Raw genomic sequence first — 25,729 nt, forward strand, 5'->3', positions numbered from 1 at the left:
TTTACTGCCTTTTTCACATAAACTGAAACTCAAAGTGGTCAGAACCAGAAAACGCACACATGTTTCCTCTGTGTTGTGCTTCTGCACCCGTAAAAGGCACAATGATCCATTAGTTGCGCTAAAAATCTCTAGGAGCAGCAGGAAGAATGCACACACGTATTTGAATGAAGTGTATTTAAAAACTGCGACAAAACAGTGGCAAGCAACACAGCATAGAAATAAGCCGCCACTACCCTTTTTCCAAATAAAAGAAAATATGTGTCATTCCACATCCTATGCAGTAAAAATTTATTTTTTGGATGCACTTTCAAGCCTTAGACCGGAGCACATGACACAGAGTGCTCAAGCATGGGCAGTGCCTCCTCTATTTCTTTCAGTGCCGGGGCGAAGGAGCGAAGTACAATGGCAACAAGCCGTCGTCTTTAGTGCGGCGTTAAGCCATAATGCGCTGCTACCGGAGTAGAGTTGCTGCCGCGTTGCCGTTCGCTGAAACGCAGGTGGGATCTGCATTCGCAGCTCTTATATGGTCGAGTTTTCAATTGTATTCGCACTGATTGAAGTATAAACAAAACGTTTGTAAATAGAAACAGTGAAGCACTCATCGCACTTCACAACAAGTTCTTTTTGAAGGCATGTTCTGTTCATGGCTATTGCTGTCGAGGCGCGCGTTCGTGCGTCGTCTGCTCCGCGGATATGAAAGCGTGGTCAAGTGATGCTCGTAAAAATATTCTTTCATCATTATGCTCGCTAGTCTGATAGTGTGTTTTTTAGTGTTTATGAGTCAATTTTCAAAAGACCTGTTTGCCAGTAGCTAATACCGAAAGCTTGGGTGCTTAAGAGCACAGGTGTACGGTGACATCTACTGGCCTAGAAGACTACATGCAAGCGTGGAGTGCATGTCTTAAATAGCACGAAATAAAATGTAACACTGCTTCCATGTAGGTATATAATCTCAAGTTCCCTGCGCAAATCATTTGTCATGTACATTTGTTGCCACCCAGAAGCAAAAAGTCATGCGTCAGAAAACCAGGTACTTCACCAAGCGATTGTATCGTTTCATAGACTAAAGCAGCTTTATCGTGATGACATGAAAAACAAACAAAAACAGGTAGTTCTTCTGCGCACTTCTTGTAAGACTGCCGGATATTTGTGAACAAATGCTGTTGAGTTCGTAACGCTGTTGACCTTGAGCAAATGTTAGACGCGGGCATAAGTGCAGCCTGCCATCAGCGCTGTCACTTGATAATGTGAGGCTTTGCGAACATGCACAGAGATATCAATGCCAAATTAAAGATAAGGGGAAAGCCTTACATGCCTCATCAAACATGGAAATATATCGTGTTTGTCGGCAACGTTCACACGAGTGATGCGAAAAATCATTATGACGCGCTGTCGTCAACGTATGACTTCACAGTTCGCAAAAATTTGTGTCTTCATCAAGGTGTCCCAATTACATCACGAAGTTACGTTATATGACGACACATGATGACATCATCACTCAGCATGATCATTTTTCACTGCCATCGTCATAAGTGGGTCGATAATAGAGTCAATGCAACACCACGTAAGGTAAGAAAAAAGCTTTCGGAGGGGGCGGGGAGTAACAATACACTGACTAAAAAAAAAAAAAGTAGAACATTTCTTTTGCCTTCAATTCATTTTAGGTGAATGCATAGGGCACCCTGTGAGCTTTTGTTTTCAAGAGCAATGCACGGCAAGTCACGGTTTACATTGATTGCACGATTTGAACGGCGAAAAATAAAGTTATTATGAAAACAAACCCCGCGTGCTATTCAAGCGCATGCGAATCTCACAGTTTCGCCTACTTAGAGCTGCCGTTTTTATTTCTGTCTGTGAAGTCCTCATGCTGGAAATGGGAGCTACATACTTTTGTATAGTTCGAAGTTGTATTAGGCAACTGTCATGAGTAGGAGCCCCTCGAAGACAAAGATGACAAGGAAGTTCAAAGAAGATAGGAAAAGGCGCGAGCGTGCGCACTGTACAGCAAGACCCGAGGCGAGTGACCCCAGCGGCGATCGGCGCACGAGCAGCGATGAGCTGGGATTGTCGACCTGGGCTCAGGAGAAGGTCGCATCGCCAGCTAGCGTACTGGAGACGGGCGCGTCAGGACAGCCCGGGATTCCGTGACAATTGGTGAGCTTGCCAGGATCCAATTCGGCCCAGTCACTGATTATAGGTTGTTGCGGTGATGAATTGGGACAAAGTATTAACGATTGTTCAAGAGCAAAAGCTAAGTAAGAAAGAGGGTTTAAAGTTAATTGAAGAAAATGCACTCAAGAAAAGCGGAAGTTAATGAGGAAGGAGCGCCAGGCCAAACTTGAGGCAAAACGCGCAGAAGTGCAAAAAATATATGCGAGAGAAAGGTAGGCGCTAGAGCGGCACTGTGATTGGCACAAGCCACTGGTAGACCGAAAGAATAAACGCACACAGAGAAGTCATCAGCAGAAATTAGTGTGTGCGGTGTTCCCTGTTATGCTTCGGTTGAGCGTAAGGTTAGCGAGCAGGAGTTTATTGCCAGCGAGACAGGTCATGTGAGCGATGAGTTGCAGAGAAAGGGATTAGATGTTGCATAGAGTTGCAGTAAGGCAATGATAGGAGTAGAAGACGTGGATACTGTAGAACAGTGCACGGAGGAAGCTAACGCAACCAAGCTGGGTAGCAAAGAGACAGTGAGAATTTGTTCGGGGTTGGGCAGGCATATTGAAAGAAAAAGCACGACGCATTCATGAAAGATAATAATGCCGGAGGGTTCGAGAAAGAATGAGATGCTTTTTACGTGCATTGTAAAACGCATAAAAGTAAGGGAAAGTGAGACAGCTGTAGACGCAGAGAGAACCGGTCAGGGTTACCAGGACGCATGTAGAGTGGTGCAAAAGTTGCAGACGCACGAGACGAAAGAAACCACTCGGAAAGCGCTAAAGCTATGCCTTGATCATCAGGCAGCAAAACTAGTGAGGAAAAGAGCCGACGCAGCGACAATCAGGACGCTACGAACGACAGCTGATTCAAGGAGGCATCGGAGTAAAAGGAACAGAGGCATTAGCTGTGTCGAGCGTCTTGAACCATGGGGCTCGAGTAGATATAGGAAGAAACTGAAAAAGACGCGGAATGTGAAAAAGTACAGACTGAAGTTTGTTGTCACAAACTCGTTATTGCTTTCATGGAAAATAGATGGTCTTCTGGAATGTGTTTGAAGTAGGTCCATAGATGACTTTATTTGAAGCTGAATTTTGTACACAATGAGTTAGACAACATTGTGAACAGTGAGTGTTACACTCTTGTGGTAGCTAAATTTTCGAATGTAGCCAATAGTGTTACGGACGATAGAATAATGGACTTGCCAAACAGTGTAGTGTTAGATGGTGTGCTTGCAAAAGTGCTTTTTGGTGACCACTGTGAAGTGAAAGTTACTTTAAAGTGAACACTTGGCAAGCGAAGGCATCTACAAGATCAAGAAAGAGAGGCAAGCGGTTTTTTGAGAAAAAAACTCTTGAAAAAGAAGGCAAATGTCATAAAAAGAAGCCCTTCGGAGACAAAGACGACGAGGAAGTTCAGAGAAGATTGTAAAAGGTGCGAGCAGGCTCACCGTACAGCGAGGCCCGAGGTGCTAACCCCAGCGGCGATCGGCGCGCGAGCAGCGACGAGCTGGGATTGTCGACGTGGGCTTGGCAGAAGGTCGCATCGCCACCAAACCCAGTGGCAACGGGAGCAGCAGAACAGTGTCTCGACAACCTGTGACGCGGCCTTCCAGAGAAGACGGAGACCTCGACACGTTTCGAAGGAGGCTGCTCGGGATGCAGTAGCTGCTTACAGCAAGCACCGAATATTCTGGGACAAGCGCCCTTCGAGGCCAACCGCTGAAGACAGTCCCCAAATGGCCAAGTCGGCATACAGCAATAGGTATCGCCTGCGGCCACTAGGCCTAACCTAGGAGGCCTCCGCCACATCAACACCGACATCAGGCGACATTGACGACGGGCGACCAGGTCGGCAAGAGCAGCAGCGACAACGTTCGTAGAGAACGTCGAGATCTTCGACAGATACCGGAAACAACCAATCAAAACATTGACGTCAAGATGATCAGCGTTACCGATTCCGGACATTGACGAGCTGCGAATCGGCTTGGTAACTATGAAGCGAAAGATGCCTGATGTTGACTAGGACGGTTTAGCGTGTAGCATGGTGGGAATGTAAGCTTAGTGAGGCTTAGTTTGCATTTTTAGGACAGTTTAGTCTGTATAGGAGTTTGTTTGTGGGTTAATTTTAATTTAGTTTGAAGTTATTACTAGTTGTTTTGCACATTTTTTGTATATATTTTTTCAGTGAGTGTTTATTAAGAGGGTGTTGTTAACGGAGTGATGTCTCAGTTTATCGCCCGCAGTAGCAGCCTGTAATTTGCGACAGTGACAATTGTCCCGCCTGATCGCAGAGAGCCACCTCTCTCATACATTAGCGGCAGCTGGTATTTCATGAAACGAAAGCCCATCAGTGTTGTTTTTTTTCCTTCCATTGGCACAGCGGTACGCAACAACACGACATGCCGTGGCACTTGAAGCATGTGGTTGCGCAAAATTGAAATATAATATAAATCATGAATACCATCAAAATTAAGAGCATTATTGCATTATTCCCACCGCCATCACGGCCAGATGGACTGCATTTTGGATAAGTACCAGTTAAAATCTGCGAGAAGCGCGAATGCACTTAAATTCTGATCAAACACGAATTCAGGAGATTAGCAATAGACGTGGACGTTTAGCGCCAGCATACCGTAGCCTACTCGCACAGCGCCGCCATGACGGGAAGGCGCGGCCGAGCGCGCGCTCGATGGCCAGAGGACAGCGTTCGCCCGGCACTAAAAAATATAGAGGAGGCGCTGGCATGGGTCAACAGTCGGTCACACCGCACGCAGCATAAAAACGTTTTCAGTGAATGCATTGTTGGTTATCGGTAGATCCTGCCATCTAACACCAGAAAAGTATTCTTCTGGCCATTTTTAACTTCTAGCAACCAGAATCGTACCTCTGCGATCGAAGTGTGGTGAAGTTACGGTATCCACAAGCAGAGCCATACTCATAACATCGCAACCACACAGGAGAAGCACAAGCCGTGAACCACCAATGACCCACAACGCAGTGAAGTCGTTAAGAAGGTTTTCATCAGTTTTCGTAAATAACACACCGTATATATCACCACAAAAACAAAACAGCTTTAAAATATGCACAACCCATGCATAATTACAGCAAAAGTTTGCCACACTTACCACAGCATGAACAGGGTGGAGTGGATTTCGTTTGGGACGTCCAGGTTCATCAAATAGTTTAGCTATCTCAGCAGCCGATATGGTAAGCTCTAGAAATAATTAATACACGTGAAAGAATGACTTATTTCAATGACACTGCAAGATGACGACTTACCCTTGAGACCAGGACTACCACCTGCATTGGAGAGAGTGCAATTTTCACCGGATGCTGAGCTTTTGAGTGACTCAGAAACAAGAAACCGCCTTTCAGGCCAGTCAGAAGGATCACCAAGAGATGCTACAACAACAAGATATAATGTATATGTGCACTAAATAGTTAACAGAGAATAAACATTGGTGAACGAAAGATTCTAACCATATGTCATGTCATCAGGTGAACTCAAACAAGACTCTTCAGCAGAATCAGTCGCCCGACCAGACTCTGCACTCTTCAATACATCAAGAGATTTTTCAAGCTCTTCTACATCCTCGCAGAAGCTTTCATCACTAGCTGAAGGAAAAAATGTTTGCAGTGAGATTGGTAGTAGCACAGACCAAAGAAACAGTATGGGAAAAGGAGAGTGAATATATGAATCTGAGCTTTACCAATAAAGTCCCCGAACGAAGCAAGGCTAAGTAAATCGTCGTCTTGCAGAGAATCAAGAATTCTGTCAGTGCAAACAAGTGGTGTTTCTTGCATCAGCTCAGATGTAGCACTTTCAACTGCAGGTGGCAAGGATGCACTCTCCTGGCCAGAATGGAGGCATGTCTCTGTGAAAGGAGGCGTTTTCCGGAAGGGGTAAACAATGTTCATGTTGTCAGCTGGCATTAATACAAAGTGCAAGTGGCCACTTGGTTCCTGATGGCCCTGGTCGCCCACTGAAGCAGCTGCGAATTTAATACGAGTTAATCTTAACAATCAAACAGAAAAAAAAGAGAGGCAAACTCACACTGACATGGCTTTTCCATCAGTAGATTATGCTGCCAATCTGTGCTAGAGGATGTTGATGGTTTTGATTTCATGTCAACATCATCCCAGTATGACAGTCGGAGAATAACGCAGGACTAGTCAATAAAAATGAAAAAATATGTGTGCTGAGCAGCAGGCTTACGGTTTGGACATAATCACTTTAAAGCAAATGTGATCGCTACTCAGAAATACTCGTTCCAGGCATATAACCAGGGATGGGGGGAGCTAGGTTTCCTTCCCCAAAATTCAGATTGAGGAGGCTGTTTTACAAAGAATAACAAAAATAGGTCGTTTTTTAAAATTTTCAACAGGTACTGCCCCCCTTCCCCCATTTTCGCCTACGAAAAAAATGGAAAAAATTTCGGGCTGCGGGCCTGACCCATTCCATATGCCAAATGACATGTACCAACGTGATAAAAAGAAATACAAACAGTACCTATGCACTCTGCTGTTTGCATTTATTTTCAAGGGTTGTAATCTGGCAGGTAACAAAAAGACCGTTATCCATGATACAACCAAGAACCACTCTGGCGTCTTTTTAATGCTACCTAGATAAAAGTGCAATGAAAAGCAGTGTGTTTAGTGGAGCACTAATCCACTGTGCTGTCCATAACCCTTGTACAAGCATATATGTAGTCAGGGCCAGAGCCAGGATTTTTCTTAAGGGTGGGGTGAAGGGGCACTTGCCAAAGATCTTGAAAAATAAAAAAAGAAACATTTATTTTCATTACTTATTTTTGGTAAAACAGCCCTTTGTCATAATTTCAAGAAGGTGGGGGGGGGGGGGGGGGAGCTAAGGCTCTTGCTCTGGCTATGGGCCTGTAGTAAACCACTGCATGGTGGGCAGCTACTTGGGCTCCGAATGCACCCACTACATAAGCCTAACAGTAAAAACATTTTATGAAATGCCTAGTTCCAAATAGTATAGATATAAACGTGCATTCACGCAAAATTTTTGTTTGAAATATGAGTAGTAGAATCACGAAAAGCATAGCAATAGCTACTAGTATTACCGAAACTAAAAAAAACAACAAGCTTTTCCGGGAAATGACTGGTGAAGAGAGCATGACCTCAAACACTTGACTCCCTAGTAAGACCTCACACACAAGGGGGCAGTAAAACATCTTGCAGGCAGCACTACTAGACTAACGTAATAGTGACAACCATCACATTCTTCAATCATTTGCTTAGATGCTCTTTAAAGGTTGCTAAAAAAAGGTACGCCACAATGATCCTTGCGGCCTTGCCAAGATTTATTTGGTGGTATACACTACTCACTCAATGAATTTAGTCAAGGAAAATTCTGTCCCACTTGGCTGTTAATGAGGCATGGCAAGATAAATTGACTAAAAAACAGATGTTTGTATTTCATTCCTAATCTATTATACACACTCTGGAGAGCGACACCAGAGTCCTTTAAAGCCATGAAATTTTGCCACCACACAATGGAGCAGCTTCACATGCTACCCAAGGCTGTCACAACGTGATGAAACTTTGCCAAAAAGAGCATTGTTCATGTGATGAAACCCTTGTTTGACATGACATCAGCTGATGGTTGCGGTGTTCCCTGTGCACCCATTATGTTATTTCTTGAATCAGCTGAAGTGTGTGAGTGGAACGACATTGCCGAACACGTTTTGTGCGATGACGAGCCGTTCCTTTACAAGAAGACAACCAAAAGGCATGTCTAGTTTCCTGAGTAACAAGGAGCAGTGTGGGATATGAATGTGGGCCCAACTGCTGCTAGACCATCATGATTCCAACTTTGAAGAACGTGCATGCATATGTTCATGGAGGACATTGATGCCACCACAGACACTGTTGCTGCCTGCTATTCCAATTTCAATTATCTAAATCTTGCACAGAAGTGGCACTGCATTGGCAAAAAATTTATAGCTGGCACAACAACTATGTTTAATTTTCGTGGACATTATACAAAACCATTCTACGTCAGCAGCCCAGAAAATCGAACAGCCGTGATCTGGGCAACAGCCCAGATGTTTGCCTATTTTTACAAGTGACACTACTCGGACATTGTTCCGTTTGCAAAGCGTCTAAAGCACAAAAACATGATAAGTGAAACCTATTAAAACGTCAGGACTAACGTCTCATGCCAAGCAACCACGGTGGCCGCACTTTGCTGGGGGAATAAAAAGAGTACCTTAGCTTTATTTACACATTCAATCATTAAAAACCTGAAATTTTCAATTCACTGTGCCTCAAAACGATATAATAATAATGGGGCTTTAAATCCAGAATTTTTGTGTCTTTTTAGCCGAAACCACTGTGAGCAGCACATTTTGAGCGGCTACTCTTTTCGCCGGAGGGCTCATTGCAGGTCTTACGACACACTCAGACACTCGTTTACACGTGTTGTGCATTTAAAGCGACCATCTTGCACGTTTAAAAAGCTCGATGACTGAAGCTATCCCATACAAAGCCACAGCAGTGTCCGCATTCCCTCTCAAGCACAGCTGTGCCTCCAATGGTGGCCGCTGGCTTTATATGAAACGGAGGTCACAGTTTTGTTACCATAAGCAGTAGCAACAAAAGCACTCACAGACATAAAAAAAATGGCGCAAAAACTGCACCTCCTGACAGCCACGAGGATGCTGTTTTCCATGATCTATTCTCCATGTATGCGATTTTTATAACACATATGGCTGCATCAATGAACTATATTCAATTTGAGCCATTTTCATAAGCTGTGATTGCAAATATTCCCATTAGTGTGCTTTTGAGGCACATGGAAGCAGAACCGTTGGTCATCGTGAGCTTGTCCTGCACATTTTGAAGCATAAAAACAGACATTCCTTGCAGTTGTTTTAAAAAAACTTTCGAAACTTGCTACCTTTTATTGAAAACTATCTCATCGATTACACTAAAATTTTTTTAAGTTACCCTGAAATATTTTATAATCAAAGCCTAAAATGTTGAGATTAGTTGAAAACAAAATAATCAGAAAGTTACTCTTACAGCACATGACAAGTGAGGGAAATATTTTTCTTTCTAGTGAAGTAAATACACGAATGCACTTTTAGCTAGAAATTACACAAACTATTATGCAAAATTAGTGTGCAATATTTTCCAGTAATGCTGTATTTGTCTTATAAAAAATTTAATTTTACCCCTTACCATAATGTTTGGTTCTCAATCACAAGAAATGCTACATTTAAAAATTTACATGATGTGTTGGCCAAAAGCATTCTTATTCGAAACAAGAAATGTGTCGAGTACTTTTTGTATTCTGTGTCCTCTTTTGTACTGACTGTCATAAGTATGCTCAAACTAGCCCAATGTGCTACATTACTTCAAAACACAAATTTCCAAGTAAGATCCTGAATAGCTTTAAAGATATAAAGCTCCTACTTTCTGCAATCTACGATGCATCAACACAATGGCAATGAATGAAAAGCACCTGCCTACTAACTCGTGAAAAAAACAAAACAGATAGTACTGCTGCACAAGGTTTCAACTGTTACAGAATATTTCAATTTTTTGTTTTACTAAATGAGCCGACATTACTGTCAAGGACTCAGTAATTATCACCTTCTTTTTTTTTTCAAAAATGCAAAAAAAAAAGCAGGAGCCATACACCCATCAACCCAGTCCTTTCAACCCAGTCATGTGCACTTAACTCCTCAAACTAGCGATACTGCCTTGCCCTCTCAGTTCTCTTGTACTAAAGCATGAGTACCGACAATGCATCTATCCATCTAACTTAATATTCCAATATGGTTCAACATGAGCACTCTGTCAACTCTCATTCTTCGTTCGTACTACTCTTTACGCTGTAAAAAATACACACACATACCTGCTCAATTTCATTAACCTTCTTCAAAACCCACGCTGGCAAAGCCTGGACACTTGATAAAGAGATACTAAAAAGACAATGCTAAGGCAAATGAAATGCACAGCAAATTGGGGAATGCTTGCTACATGCATAAGAGTGAAGTGATACAAAGTGATCCAGGTAACTCTAGCCAGAGTTTCAACATATGCCGATCCAGTCTATGACAACGAGACCATATAAATGTTGGTGACTATTGCATAGAGTAAGTCTAATTTTTTATTTTTAGACAAGAATTTCCAAAGAGAAAGTTGTAGATTGGTTTGCAAAACGTCTGATGAGACAGTTTATACATATCTACTGAAACTACTGTAAAAAAAAATTTCATCTTTTTGGCTGATTGCTCTAAAAACCTTGGTGTCGCATGCCCTAAAAACAATGTCATAGTGCTTAGGAATGCAATGAATCTACTTTTAACACTGCTACCTTAAAAAAGACATTGCAGCATATGGCAGCACACACCAGGTTACACAAAGAACACACATACAGACACAACACAAGCACTGAACTTAAACTGAATTTTATTACAGGAAAGAAGACCTTAAGTAGACGATGCATGCATTGTTCACACATGATGCGCGCCCATTGCAATGGTAAAAACCAAGAGCACCTTGTGTAGCAGCAACCAATTCGCTATATACAAGAGGAACAAAAGCTCGAGAGAAAAATGTAACCGTGTCACGTGTTAATACCTAAAAACTTTCTTTTGAGGTTACAACAACCGATGGGCAACTAATGCATTTTTCCTTTCTATCGACAATTTCTACTGCCTCTATAATTTCCCAGGTTACTTTGCGTTTTACTTTGCTCGCCACCTTCGTGTTTTCCAACACGAATTCGCAGCCGCAGTACCTGTAGTGTAAGGCAAGGTGGCGAGCGTCTTTTTTAGAGAAGTAGTAATTATGCAGCATAAGCCTCGAGTTGAGGCATCAGCCCATTTGCGCAGTATAGACCCAGTCACTCGTCAGTGGAATTAAGAAGACTGCACGCTCTGTGAAGTGGACGTAAGGGCGTCTGCGCTTAATCGAGCAGACTTCAGTCTATCTGAAAGAAAAAGTTTTTCAAAAGAAAGTTTTTAGGTATAAATACAAACCACACTTACATTTCCCTCTCTACTTTTTGTTGCTCTTGTATAAGCGAATTAGTTGCTGCTACATGACAAGATGCTCTTAGTTTTCATCGTTGCAGTAGGCACACGTGATGTGCGAACAATGCATGCGTCGCCTACTCAAGCTATTCTTTCCCATAATAAAAATCACTTGAAGTTCAGCGCTTGTGTCATCTCTTTGTGTGTGTGCTCTTTGTGTAACATGGTGTGCGCTGCCATAGGCAGTAATGTCTTACCAACTAACCCGCCAGTATTTTTTAAACTTTAAAAAAACACTTTCGGTTTCCGTATCGAGGTATTGTGTTGGCACAGTGATGTGACAACACAATGCTGTTGACGAATGCTTTCAAACCAAAGTAATATAGTTTTTTTATACATACTGTTTGGCTTCAGTGTGTATAGAGCACTCACAGTACATATAATGGAAACGAGAAATGCCCTTTATGGGTGTGCCTCAAAATACGGTCAGTACTCCTTGAAGCAATGTTAAGCCTGGATATAAGGAAATTTGACAGATTCTTGCAAAAACTCACTAAAAACAGGTTTTTGTTCCATTCAGCTTCAATAAAAATTTCAAACATGAAACACAAAAATTAAGAGGGAAATAGAAGGCAGAGGTCACCCCAAACCTTCATTTAGCTATTCAAAAACTTCGTAGCTATTACGATAGAAATTTATTAACACAATCAGCAGGTTTCTGCTGTCACTGTCATGTCCCGTAGGAAGTACAAATTTTTAACATTTCTCTGTGCACCTCAAAATCTACCTGCATGTAAAAGCATGCGAGCAAAGGCAACAAGCACTCCAGAAGCATAGATCAAGCGAGCCGGCCTATCTTTATTGTTCGGATTGTGCATGCAATAACATAACCTTGCGTGTTAAGACCTGCCGTCGAATGCTCAAGAAGAAAGAAAACATCCCACCAGTTTTTAACTAGCATAAAAAGAAAAGCACGGGAAGAAGGGAAGGAGAAGCAACAGTGAATTCTCATTCTAACAGTGCGGTTGCTATCTTGGCAAGCATCAACACACGGCTCGTATACTTGTCCACGTGCTGCGCTCTCAACAAGCGACTTCGAAAAGAACATTTCTCCCTGGAGTGGTCGTGTTTCCTTACACCAGCGTTTTGGGAGAGTCACGCGAGATCGGACCCAAAAGAGTTAGCTGCCAGCCTTACTTCATATAAAATTACGATTCCTTGGTTTTTGCTCAAATGCTTCTTCGTCAAAAATAGCAATAGTGAACGCTCATAAGACATCAATACAATAATTAGCTCCAGCGATGCACCATCATGTTGCCGGAGCTAATCATGAAGGCCATGGCCTAGCAAACGCATGGCGCAGCACAAGATTGCAAAGCACATGACGAGTCGATCTCCAAAGATCAATTGTTGTCACCATGGTCTCAGACAGTTTCCCCCAGCATCTAATCTAACATCTCCTCGATAGTGATGACACAGTTGTTTTCTTAAAGACAAATTGCAATGGGAGCGACTCCATGCACATGCACGGCATCAAAAACGAAGAGCGAACGACATGAATTCTACAGAAAAAATTGAAGGACGCTTCCTATATTTTCAAATGTGTTTGGCAAAAGCCTCTGGCCATTCAAATAATGTTTTTGTGTGTTTTTGCATGACGCACCCAGTGGAATGGCCACAGGCTTTCACCGAACACACTTTGGAACATAAAATTGGAGCAGCTTGGGCTGGTTGGTAGGTCATGATGACTTTTTCACAGTTATAGTCTGAACAAAGACAAAACGATCTCGAAAACGAGCGTAATTTTGAACACACTTTGTAGTGGAATCCTCACCGGGCAACTTGGGAGCCATCCTTTCAAGTCGATCGCTGCAACAAGTCGTCTGATGAACGAGTGTTGCTGGGCCCGCCACTGTGCCATCCCGTGACTGCTGAGAGAGTATAAGGGGAAGAGGCTACAGCTGTGGCAGGGCAACTGTTACTATGCGCCGCTGTGCCATCATGCAATTAATTGCTGAGAGTCTGAGGGGGAAAGGCCACAGATGGCACGATTTCAGGGCACGGAAGGGCACAATGTCGAACGCCACAAGTATGAGCTATTAAAGGCTTTCGCCTTAATATTATTTGGCAACATGCAACATATTTCTAGTGCAAAAGTCAAAGGTGAAAGAATTCAGAGGAGCAAAAAAGAAACAGCACAAAGGGCAAGCGCTAATTAGTGCTTGCCCCATGCACTGTGTTTCTTCTTCACTCCTCCGAGTTTCTCCACTTTCTGCTTCGCCACTAAAAATGTGTCGCATGTGATACACCACTAAGTCGCCCAACAGGAAACTTTATTGAAGTACTATTCAAAAAAGTGCTCTCCATATCATAGGTAGATTTAACTGTATTGCTGTTTCCCTGCTTACTACAGATGCTGTCGCAGACAGCTTTCATGGTGGTATTTCAAGTTCAGGGAAGAACACTACATCTAGCACACGGCTTCGGGTTAGTAGCATAGGACCACCGGATGCGCGCTTTTCTCGACTTCTGTTCTATTCTCCGAAGTGGACGATAAGAGTGGCGACACGTGCACCACATTCACTGGTTGTTTGTGTATGTGCATGTATCTATGTCTGGTGCAGGGTGAAGAACCGAGTAGACACCGAAGAACGGTCAGTCGCCAGTGAAGCTCTTGAGCTACTTGGACCTTTGCTCTTTTTCTCTGCCAATAAATCAGTTCGTTTTGTTTTTAATCAACCGGCCTTGTTTCACCTTTCAGTGTCTCGGGACTTGAGCCATGGAGTCATAAGGACACTACAGATGCCCATGAAATACAAAAATTAACGCATATTCGCGCAGTGCACTGGAGGAAACGCACAAGAGAAGGAAACAGGACAAGCGCTGGTTTAACAACTGAAAATTTATTTGAAGCAAAGCATATATATATAAGTAAACAGAAAATCAAGTGCCACGCAAGATTATATCCGGTTGATGAAACCGATTTCTTGCTCTGATAAAGCAATAGATGGCTGGCAAACGCAATTGCCAACACACTTTGCCATTGCGTTAGCCTGTTTCTGTTTAATATATAATGTGATGTAACAATGAAGGCAACCTTTATTAGGCCCAGAAACACACAGTGAAGCGACCACACCCAAGGCACAGAACTCAGGCAAGCCAAATACCCACAGCAAATGAAGATGACGACCACTCATGATGATATGTGTAAAGATAGTATATGTGCTTAACGAATGCCTACACTAACTTCCCCCCCTGTGAAAGTGGTCATTCTGACCGCAGTTCTTGGCCGCAGTTTAAAGCGAAGAGGAACGCCATATGAAAGGCTTGATTGATTGATTTGTGGGGTTTAACGTCCCAAAACCACTATATGATTATGAGAGACGCCGTAGTGGAGGGCTCCGGAAATTTCGACCACCTGGGGTTCTTTAACGTGCACCCAAATCTGAGTACACGGGCCTACAACATTTCAGCCTCCATCGGAAATGCAGCCGCCACAGCCGGGATTTGATCCCGCGACCTGCGGGTCAGCAGCCGAGTACCTTAGCCACTAGACCACCGTGACGGGGCCATATGAAAGGCTTCATGCAGGATACGTGGACTATTTCTGCTGCCCTGTAGCGGTGGTTCGTCGGAAAAAGAACAGTCGCCACGCGATAATTCACAGGAGACGTTTGCTCTAAGACAGTGTAGGGACCAGTAAAACGTAATTGAAACTTCTCGCACAGATTGGGAGTGCGAATGGGTGTAAGAAGGAGGACTTCGTCGCCAGGGCTGATGGACACGGCACGATGAGAGGCATCATATTCCAACTTGCGATCCTGTTGCTTGGCTTCAGTGTTGACGCGAGCCAGCTGGCGGCAATGAAGTAGACGAGACATGTATTCTTCACTTGAAAATGAACATGGTTTGACAGGCGCAGAGAAGAAAGAAACATCGAGGAAAGAAGAGGGGAAGCGACCGTGGACGAGGTAGAATGGCGAGTAACCGGTTGTGCGCTGTACAGAGGTATTATACGCAAAAGTGACAAATGGCAAAATGGTGTCCCAGTTTCTGTGGTCCGGTTCGATATACATCGCTATCATATCTGACAGTGTACGATGAAAGCGCTCAGTCAGGCCGTTCATCTGAGGATGGTAACTGGAGCTTATTTTGTGTGTAGTGCCGGATGCCTTGAGCACTTCTTCGACGAGCTCTGAAAGATATACTCTTCCACGGTCACTCAGGATTACACGAGGAGCTCCGTGTCGAAGGATTATTGCTCGAAGGATGAAATCAGCCACTTCCGAAGCTGATGCAGAAGGCACGGGAGCTGTTTCGGCGTAGCGGGTCAGGTGGTCGACAGCTGTAACTATCCATCGATTGCCCGTGACAGTCATAGGAAGCGGACTATACAGGTCAACGACAACTACCTCGAATGGTTGTAGGAGACACGGGAGCGGTTGTAATTGTCCACTTCAAGTTGATGTAGGTAGCTTGCGGCGCCGAAAAAGGGTGCATGAGGCAACGTACTTCGCAACACAGGTGGACAAGCCTGGCCAGTAGTAGTGACATCTTATGCGGTCATACATTTTCTGGAAGTCCATGTGTCCAGCAGACATGTCGTCATGATATGTCTTGAGGACTTGAGCCCGAAAAGAGCGAGGTAGAACAGGCACCCAGCGTTGACCATCAGGGTGGTGGGTATGACTGTACAGGACATGGTTGTTGAGCTTGAATTGCGCTAGCTGTCGGCGAAGACGGGCGTTAGGGGGCCGGCAAGTCCCGTCAAGACGGTCCATGATGCGGCGACAGTAAGGGGCAGCACGTTGGTGAGATAAGAACCACACTCGCTTGGAGTAGTTGGGTCCACAGTAGCTAATGACAAAACATTTAGGGAAGAGACGGCTGAAAGCTTCTCAAGTGTGGCAGTGGCGGGTTTGTTAAGTGGCTCCGAAGAAAGCGGGCAACGCGAAAGTGCGTCGGCGTCTTGATGTTTGTTTCCCGACTTGTATGTAATCGTGAAGTCGTATGCTTGTAAGTGAAGAATCCAGCGACCAAGGTGGCCGGACAAGTTCTTGATTGTCGAGAGCCAGCACAAGGCGTGATGGTCCGTAACTACAGCAAAGTGGCGACCGTGGAGATAAGGTCGAAACTTTTGTATCGACCATATGACCGCTAGGCACTCCTGTTCGGTGATAGTATAATTCTTTTCGGCAGGGGTCAGTGCACGGCTCGCGTATGCGACGACGTTCTCACGTAAAGATTTGTCTCGCTGTAGGCGAATTCCACTAATGCCTCGACCACTAGCGTCTGTATGCAGGAGCGTAGGCGCGGTTTCGTCAAAATGGCAGAGGACTGGTTCGGATGTGAGTGCACACTTCAGTTGGGCAAACGCCGTTTCACATTCTGAAGACCACACAAACGTGACGCCTGATCCGAGCAACTTGTGCAATGATGAAGCTATTGAGGCAAAGCCTCAAATGAATCGGCGAAAATAAGAAGCGAGGCCAAGAAAACTGCGCAAATATTTGGCTTTTTCAGGACGCGGGAAGTGTTGGACAGCGGAAATCTTGTCTGGATCGGGTCGAATACCGTCCTTGCTTACGATGTGGCCTAACACTTTAATCATCTTGCTCGCAAAACGGCACTTCTTGGTGTTCAGCTGAAGGCCTGCCTTTGCAAGGCACGTAAGAACTTCGTCCAGTCGCTGCAAGTGCAGAGGGGAGGTTGACGAGAAAATAACGATATCGTCTAAATAGCACAAGCAAGGCTTCCATTTCAAGCCTCGTAAAACTGTGTCGATGATCCGCTCGAATGTTGCTGGAGCATTGCAAAGGCCGAATATGACGTTGAATTCGTACAGCCCATCTGGTGTTGAAAACGCGGTCTTTTCTTTGTTATGCTCGTGCATGGGTATTTGCCAGTAACCTGAACGCAGGTCTAGGCTTGAGAAGTACTCAGCACCTTGCAGTGAATCCAAAGCATCGTCTATGCGCGGCATGGGGTAAACATCCTTGTGGGTAATCTTATTAGGTGCTCTGTAGTCCACGCAAAATCGCATGGAGCCATCTTTTTTCCTTACTGAAACAACAGGGGATGACCAAGGACTCGCGGAGGGACGTATAATGTTCCGTTGCATCATATCGGCTACATTTTGTTCAATGGTCAGACGCTCGGACGAAGAGACGCGATATGGTCGACGGCGTACGATGGAAGTGCCATCGGTCTGGATACGATGCCTAATAATGGACGTCTGTCCCAGAGATGAGGAATGGGCATCAAACAATCTCCTATGCTTTTGTAGCAAGGCAAGCAACTCATCTGTCCGTGAAGAGGTCAGTTATGGACTAATAGTCGCAGCAAGAACAGAAACGCTTGATGAACATCGAATAGAAGAAAGGTCAGAACACGCTGGCATAAGCGGGACAACAGAGACAGGTTGAGATTCAGAAACGCAAGCCATTGTGGTGCCTTTAGGAGTGAGAACTTTCTCAGAGGTCTGGTTTGTAGCGTAGAGAAGTCCGGAGCCATTGTGGAACCGCGCTAGACCTGAAGCAAGGGCTATACCTCTTGTGACACAGCGTGCAGATGGTTGGACAAAGACGTCACCAGAGTCTATCACATTAGAAGTTATGGCAACTATCCGCTGATGACCAGGTGGCAGCTCGGTATCTTCAGCAGCGAGCAAGTGAACAAGCTTGTCATCCGCATACAGGGCATAGTCAGTTTCCATCATATGAACAACATTTTCTCGACAGCAGATGGAAACGTTCGCCGTAGACAGAAAATCCCAGTCTAATATAAGCTGGTGGGCACACGAACTCAGCACAGCAAATTGCACAAAATGAAGACCAGCTATGAAAACACGAGCGGTGCACATAGCGGCAGGTCTAATGACGTCACCTTGAGCAGCGTGCAGTGTAGGTCCATCATAAGGGGTGGTGACTTTTCGCAGACGTGAGCAGAAAGAACGATCAATCACAGAGAAACAAGCACAAGTGTCTATTAAAGTGTCCACGTACACACCTTCTATTAAAACAGATACCGTATTATATGGACGCACTGGAGGAGTTTCTGTCTTTTCGTTCGATGCAGCTTTTCCTCCAAAAGCTGCAGAGGTTAGTTTTCTGGGCGTTGGTTGGTGAATTGCGAGACAGGTCGCAATGGAGACAGGGAGCGGCGGAGGGTTAAGGGTGAGCGGCGTCTAGTACAGTGGTAAGAAGTGGTTGGCTCAGATTTCGCAGTTGGAGATGGTGAGCAACGTAGCAGTGGATCATAAGGATGACGTTGGAAAGCGTACTAGCTTGTCCCATCATCCCGTCCGTAGGTGTCGAATCCACGACGCTCGTCCTGCTGACGCTTCCGACAGATGCGTGCAATGTGGCCCCGATAGCCGCAGTAATAACAGATCGGACGAGGAGGCCGCCATGGTGGGTGAAAGGGCTGGCTAGGCACACTCGGAGTTAACGAAGCCAGTGGGACAGGCGTCGAGTGTGCGGGCATCGGTTGTACGACGATTGTTGAGCCAGCGAGGACTTGTGCGTACGTCGGCTGGGGTCGAAGTACTGGAGTGTCTACATACGCTGGCCCAGTAATGAACGCCAACTCCTCTTTGATAACATCGCACAAAACAGTGTTGGAGGGGAAAGGTTGACTCGGTGTCTTTGAGAGGCCGAAAGATTGCAGCTCTTCCCGTATAATCGCCCGGATCATGGCACGCAATGAGGCATCAGTCGTGGTGGTGTTTTCAGCGCTATCCGGCGGTAACCGTTGGGACTCAAGTTCCTCTAGGCGTTGGCTAGTGGCAACAACGTCAGCGACTGTGGTCAGGTTTTGTATGACCAAGGCATTGAATGCGACCGTGCCGATCACTTTCAATAGATGACGAACTCTGATTCAGACATGGACGTGCTGAAACAGTGACAGAGAGCAAGCACATCCTCTATGTACGATGTGTAAGACTCACCGCATTGTTGCTTGCGAGCATCCAGTGTCTTCTTCACGAGAGCTGAACGAACCACCGGGGTGCCGAAAATTTGGCGAAGCTGTTGCTTGAAACGTGTCCAGTCCGTAATGTCCGTTTCATGATTGAAAAACTATGTTTTCGCTGCGCCTGTCAGATAGAAAGAAACACTGCGAAGCTTGGTAGGATCATCCCAGTTAGTAGAACTCGCTCGATGGAACTGGTCCAACCAATACTCCACATCTTCACCTCGAAGTCAGGCGAACGTGGGCGGCTCACGCTGGTGCGCGGTGATAAACCACGATGGATAGGCCGCGGTAGCCGGGGCCATCGAGGTAGACGCAGAAGTGCCGGTTGGCTCGTCCTGAGGCATTTTAACGGACACCTGGCACAAACGACGACCTGAACGGAGCTCCAGGAGGCAGATCGAGCTGGGAGAGGACGGAAGATCATAGAGCACACTCCACCACTTGTGATGTAACAGTGAAGGCAACCTTTATATGGCCCAGAAAACACGATGAAGCGACCACACTTAAGGCACAGAACTCAGGCAAGCCATATCCCCACAGCAGATGAAGATGACGACCAATGATTATGTGTAAAGATAGTACATGTGCTTAATGAATGCCTACAATATATATATATATATATATATATATATACACTCGTCGCTCGGCTTATAGATGGCGCCGACTGTCACTCCTACTTCTAAATTCACATATAAACCCCAAAAAAGTGGATGGAGGGAAGGCCGCTATGATGGCTCAGTGGTTAGAGCATCGAACGGCTGGTTATTTTTTCATCCACTTTTCTTTCTTCTTTCTTCTTATTTACATTCCATTGGTTCTAATAACTTCCCCTGTACAATCCTTGGCATTACTGTCTGTTAGATCTCATTAATATTGTGTTAAAACACGGAAAAACGAGCCCTTAGGTATACACTTCTTTCCCTTATATACATACATACATACATACATATATATATATATATATATATATATATATGCTTCAAATAAATTTTCAGTTGTTGGACCAGTGCTTGTCTTGTTTCCTTTTATGTGCTGCGCAATTATGAATAAGTTCCAACTCGCCCACCTTTCAGTTCTACTACAAAAATATACCACATGACAAGTCCATTTGCGTGCCACGATTGTAGTGCTTATAAATGTTTCCTGTACAAACGATATGCTTCCTTAGCAATCATTCATGACAGCAGTAAGTCGTACACAATAGGTGCATCCTAGCACAGCGACCATCCTCGGCGCTGCTCACCTTTTGAGCAGCAGCATACCCGGCCAAGCACTACAGTCATTTGCATACACATATTAGGAAGCACTGCCATCCCAGCATGCATAAGCACACAAGCGGTCATGTCCCGTGCTATCTTTCAAATTTTGCGGGCATCAGTAACAAGCAAAAAGAAACATATCAGATAGAAAGTTAGGAACCACCTAATCAGATGTTTTGCACACCAATCTACAACTTTCATTGGAATTTATTACTCAGTTTCACTGCTTTAAAAGCCCATTAATTAATCTCACTTGACTAAACAATTGAACAGAACACAAGAGTGATGTCACTTAATCCATGCCACAGTCAGCAATATGTATTTGGTCTCTATCATAGAGTGTGTCAGCATATTTGTAAACTCTGGCTAGAATTAGCTACAGTGCCCTTATAAACCTCTGCACCACTTATCGAAAAATCATGGAAAATCGCAGAATATTATGGTGAAAAAATAACACTGATAATAGAAGAAACAAAAACTGCTCAGTATGGTTTCGTAAGTGTTACAGTTTCAGGTTGACAATATTACTAAAAAAGAATTTAAAAAAGAACATATGTCAATAAAGAATTTGCCCAAATGCCAGCAACTAAAAAGCATTAATTCCTAGTACTCTTTCTGGCCTTCAAATTTTCTACCGTAGTTGATGCAATGCAAGACAGCTGTCATTTAAATTCTAGGACATTTTGTGGTCGAAAGCAATAAGTGGCACTAATACTTTTTTTACAGCATTGTGTGAAGGGCTCCTCAATTAACAAAATTTAAGTGATTATGAAATATGTGCTATACCTATCAGAGCTTTCCATTATGAATAGAGGGTTGTCCTATGTGTAGGGGTTTGGCCTTTGATAACCTTTACGCCCACTAGCGGAATTTTGCAGAACTCATTTGCAATGTTATAGAATACTATACTACCATAAACCAAGGCAATATGTGTAACATGCATGAAGTCTAAAATATAGCAGATTGGGCGGCATTGGTAGAATACAGGTAACATTGGAGTGTATGTTAGTCACCTACACAATATCGCGGACAGTCTAGCATATTGCCAAGTAGTCAATAGCTCACAGAAAGTTATGTACGAGTTCTGAGCAGCATCAAAAGGTTCAGCATAATCAGTGCACAAAAATCAGCAAAGGTTTCTTACAAAGTAAAAAGTGGGGTTCATTAGGCCAATTTACAGGAACTTCTTTCTTGCTTCCCCCAAACCAAGTTTAAAATACATAAATATTCATGCAAGTTCAAAGCAAAATTATAATGAAATAGTTACTTTATTAGCTCATAACTTTTTCAAAGCTGAAAGGCAACCTTTTTTGGCTAAGTGACATGGAGGAGGAAGCACCATGTCACAATTTCGAAGCCGAGCATAAAAAAACAGGAGTGTGCTGGGAATTCTATCATGAGCATCAAGCACAAAATGGGAGCGGCTTAAGGGGAAGCTGGCTTGCGGACGCTAGGCGCACTACCTCTCAAGTTTAAAAACAGTAAAGCTATTTTTAGTCTAGGCTTTCATGTCCGGGAACTATGGCAGCGGACATCATCAACGAGTATGCACCACAAAAGCTGGGTAAATCCCACCATTCAGCCCTGGTTCACTCAAAAGAAAGAAGGCAATAGACTAACAAATGGCGTGCAATTTACCACAGTCGCACAACTGTCCTGTTATACGTTGTGGTTATAAAAGGTGGTGGCTATATTACCAACTCAAAACTTAAAGTATTTCATTAAGGAGCAGTGACACAACATATCTGAAAGACTTGCAAAACATACAAATGCAATAGCCTGGGACCACCAGCTTTGCAGTTTCATCAGTGTCCATGAAACATAGCTAGTTAGGTGTTTCTTTCTTTTTTTTCTCCATGCAATGCGATTGACACAATGACACAGTTGTTCCATGAAAATTTCAAGCAGCAAATCAATATCCACAATTCGAGTACACATCCTTGAACCAGCAGACGAGGTATAAACCATTACTTTTTAAAGGGCCAGTAAACAACCCCGAGGTCCAAAAGTTATGAAAAAAAATATGCGCACTTTTGCTATGTACACATGCTGCCACAAGAATTTTGCAAATACGTGCTAAAATAACAAAATTATAGGGGTTAGAACATCCGTTTCAGAGGGTTTCAATATTTTACGTGACCTTGCCACCTTTCTTTGTCATAGGGAGGGGAAAGGTGTAGCCCGCTGTCGTGACTCCGCTCCTTTCCGCAAAGTGACATGACGTTCGCGATACATTATCGGCACACAGACAATGACCAAGTACTGCACCGCTGACATGAGCATGTGTCATAGCAGCGCGGAGAGAAAGTGCAGTTCGAGGAGCACACCTCCCCTAGTAGTAAAGTAGAGAGACGCCTCTTTGTCTTGGAGGCTTTCGTTCTGGTAATACTGCTTTTCCCGGTAGTCTTGGGCTCTACAAAATGACAGAGGGCTGCACAGGAAAATGAAATGCGGACTGCGCCGCCGAAAACGCATCACCGCAGAGCCAAGGTGCCGTTTAGTACAGCAAAGGACCAATCGACGAGCTCAGTGGTACGTAAAGTTGCCCAAGAGCAAGCTTTCATCACTGTGCTTGTACGAGGAGGATTCTTCAGGCAAAGAAAATGAATGTGGGATTATTTTTCGAAATGAAGAGTCTACATGGCGTGAAACACTGTAATATTTGAAAATTTTGATCGCCACGGTATACTGTACAAGTTGGCAAGCTTGTTTGCAGAGTGTAAAAAAAAAGTCAAAGCCTGTTTACTGGCCCTTTAAGTTGTAATGATACTGGAACAAAGGCAGCGAGACAAATGCAAAAAATTTAGTAGCAGTAGGAAAGGATACAACCGGAAAAGAGTAGAAGTAATAAAGTGCATTGGGAGGCTGCTAAAAGAAAAGACATCCAAGACCTCTATAGATGTACTCCAAACCAAGCCTTCCAGTGATAGGAGGGAGTAGTAGTCCTTGAGTCTCTGTAATAGGAGGGAGGAGTAGACCACTAGAGAAGTGCTTTGTACAACGAAAGTTCTGTTTGACCAATATTCTTGATTTATACAGATAAACATTGCAATGCCTGTCTAACCTGCATTTATCTTCACAATTACATACCAAATAGTGTTACAGCTGCATCAAGGCGATCTTTACTATAATAAGCATGTTAATATTCAGGGTGTGCCAAAGTTCTTTGTTTAGCACAGGCAGGCAGTGAGAAGTACGTTGAGTTTGTTATAGACAAACCAATGCTTCCATAAAAGTTCAGTCCTTTTGCATGCATGAAATAGTGAATGCCAATGTTAATGTTAATAGGAAGTTATAGTGCGTTGAACATTCATGAGTGAAATCCCAGCTTGAAATTGACGCACTTGCGAACATTCAACATGCAGGGAAGCAACAGCCAAAATTAAATTTGGAGCAATTTTTGGAATAACAAAATCTTACTTTTATATCATGAAATAGGAAATTTGGAGCAGCATAAAAAAAGGCTTATATTTAGAAAAAAAAAGATGTATAAACCATTTAACATCACCTGAATGATGCAGTGTGAACATCAGCGCTGCCATTTCAATGAAAGTAGTATTTAGAATCCCCCCACTGAGCAAACAATGATGAAGTCCATATTGGCATTTGCTGTGCCTGTCAAATGGTTTGACAGACTTTGCGAATGTAAATATATATCTGCTAAGTTATGACCTTGAAATTTGGGAGATTTGCAAAACTAAGAAATAGGGGAGGCAAAAAAAAAACTGGCACACAATTTACTTTGTTTGTTTTAGGGAAGCAGAAATGTCATACAATGCTTCAGGTGATTGCCAGTAGATTATTTAGACATCAGTAATTATAATGGTACTCAGAATTGTGCGGCATACAAACACATGAGTAACTGAGCAAAATGTGCAGTGTCCCACTAGCGCTAACAGCCCCTTCCAAATCTCAATATGCTATTCCGCAAGGTACTAGTGTACTGCGGCGAAGGTGGCTCAAGCAGCATTAGAACCAAAGCTTAGAAATTTTATTTATTTATTTATTTAGCAATGCTACCGATCTCACAAGAAGACCATTGTATTTTCTAACCGCAACACCACCACCACACTCCCCCCCCCCCCCCTTTTTTTTCACCGTAGAGTTAGGTGCCGCTTCGGCTTCCTTGCAAGGCGTGTTCAACCAGGTTAAGTAACAACGGCGCGCGCCCGCAGACCTGGCAATGATACCGGATATCTATCGCCAGGACCGTGGCAGGGATGAAACTTCAAGACAAAAATAAATGTTTTATGTACCACTGTTAAGGCATTCAACATGTTCGCTGGCAACGCTGGCATTCGCAGCACGTCGAGTTTGTTCGCCCGAGAAAGACGCGGCATACGCTTCCAGCTATAGTTCTTAACAAGCCATAGCTGCATTTTCAGGTTAGGAAATTTACATTTCCCGCGAAGTGTCGGTGGCTACAATATAATAATTTTGTCTTGAAGGTTTCTTTTGTCACCGATAGGTATCCACTGTGGTCAGCGAACCGATGGGTGCGCAGCGTTATTTTATCTGGTCGATCTCGTCTCGCGAGCATATGACGGGTGTTTAGAATATTTTAAGCATATTCAAGACATTATAGTGCAAGTCTGCGCGGTTTGACTGATGGCGCAAGCTGCATGTGGCCTACACGGCCTGCATTTCTTGCCGAAACTAAAAAGTCATGGAGTTTCATCACAATCAGTCGAGAAATTAAAAAAAAAGTTTTATAGTAGTATAACCCCTTAACAGAAGTGTGCAAATATTCGAAAACTTAGAACGAGAAATCGAATAGCAATCTATTCAATTCGGTGCTCAAATTGAATTGGCATATTTGAAATAATATATTTTTGGTAAGTCAGGATGGATTATAAATGCTCAAATGAAGAAGACATTGGAACAAGGAGCCCCCACCCCCCCTCCCAGCAACTTTTCTTTTCGCATCATTACTGAGATGCATGCAGCCCATATATACTTGCAATACTATAATCGCTATATTCACCACATGGTAAAGACATTCTTGATTAAAACTTCACAGTCACTGATGTGGCAGAATCATCAATTCACTCTCCTTACCATGGCATTCATGATGATTTTAAATGAAGAAAATTACTTTACATTTATGTATGACGTTTATTTAAAACATTTCGAAAAAGTACCACCTTGAATATTATATGTAACTGCTATATTTCAGCCAGCAGTTACAAAATATTTCGAACGCTCTAGTTGCTGTTGTATATGAGCATGCCCCCAAATAAAATAACTGTAGTATATTCTGTCAGCTAAAAGTCACTGCAATGTTTCCAGTGAAAGCTTTTGAATATTTGTTTTAAGTTAAACTACT

The 25,729-nt window shown here is 43.7% G+C and overlaps 1 protein-coding gene across 4 annotated transcripts in view; it reads right to left on the bottom strand.

Moving 5' to 3' along the window:
- The window catches only part of LOC142761737 (uncharacterized), a 78,348-nt gene that overhangs the window by 13,924 nt on the left and 38,695 nt on the right, over window positions 1–25,729 (bottom strand). For all 4 annotated transcript variants that reach the window (XR_012886979.1, XR_012886980.1, XM_075877718.1 and 1 more), the window contains exons 10-16: window positions 23,230–23,357; window positions 10,048–10,114; window positions 6,214–6,328; window positions 5,870–6,151; window positions 5,640–5,774; window positions 5,439–5,561; window positions 5,285–5,373 (exon numbers count right to left, since the gene is read on the bottom strand). Coding sequence is in view for 2 of the 4 variants with exons in the window: in XM_075877718.1 (XP_075733833.1) it covers window positions 5,285–5,373; window positions 5,439–5,561; window positions 5,640–5,774; window positions 5,870–6,151; window positions 6,214–6,328; window positions 10,048–10,114; window positions 23,230–23,357 (939 nt within the window). In the remaining 2 variants the exon portion in view is untranslated. The remainder of the gene's footprint in view (window positions 1–5,284; window positions 5,374–5,438; window positions 5,562–5,639; window positions 5,775–5,869; window positions 6,152–6,213; window positions 6,329–10,047; window positions 10,115–23,229; window positions 23,358–25,729) is intronic.

The sequence above is a fragment of the Rhipicephalus microplus genome, chromosome X (assembly GCF_043290135.1).
Source record: "Rhipicephalus microplus isolate Deutch F79 chromosome X, USDA_Rmic, whole genome shotgun sequence".
NCBI classification, from domain to species: domain Eukaryota; kingdom Metazoa; phylum Arthropoda; class Arachnida; order Ixodida; family Ixodidae; genus Rhipicephalus; species Rhipicephalus microplus.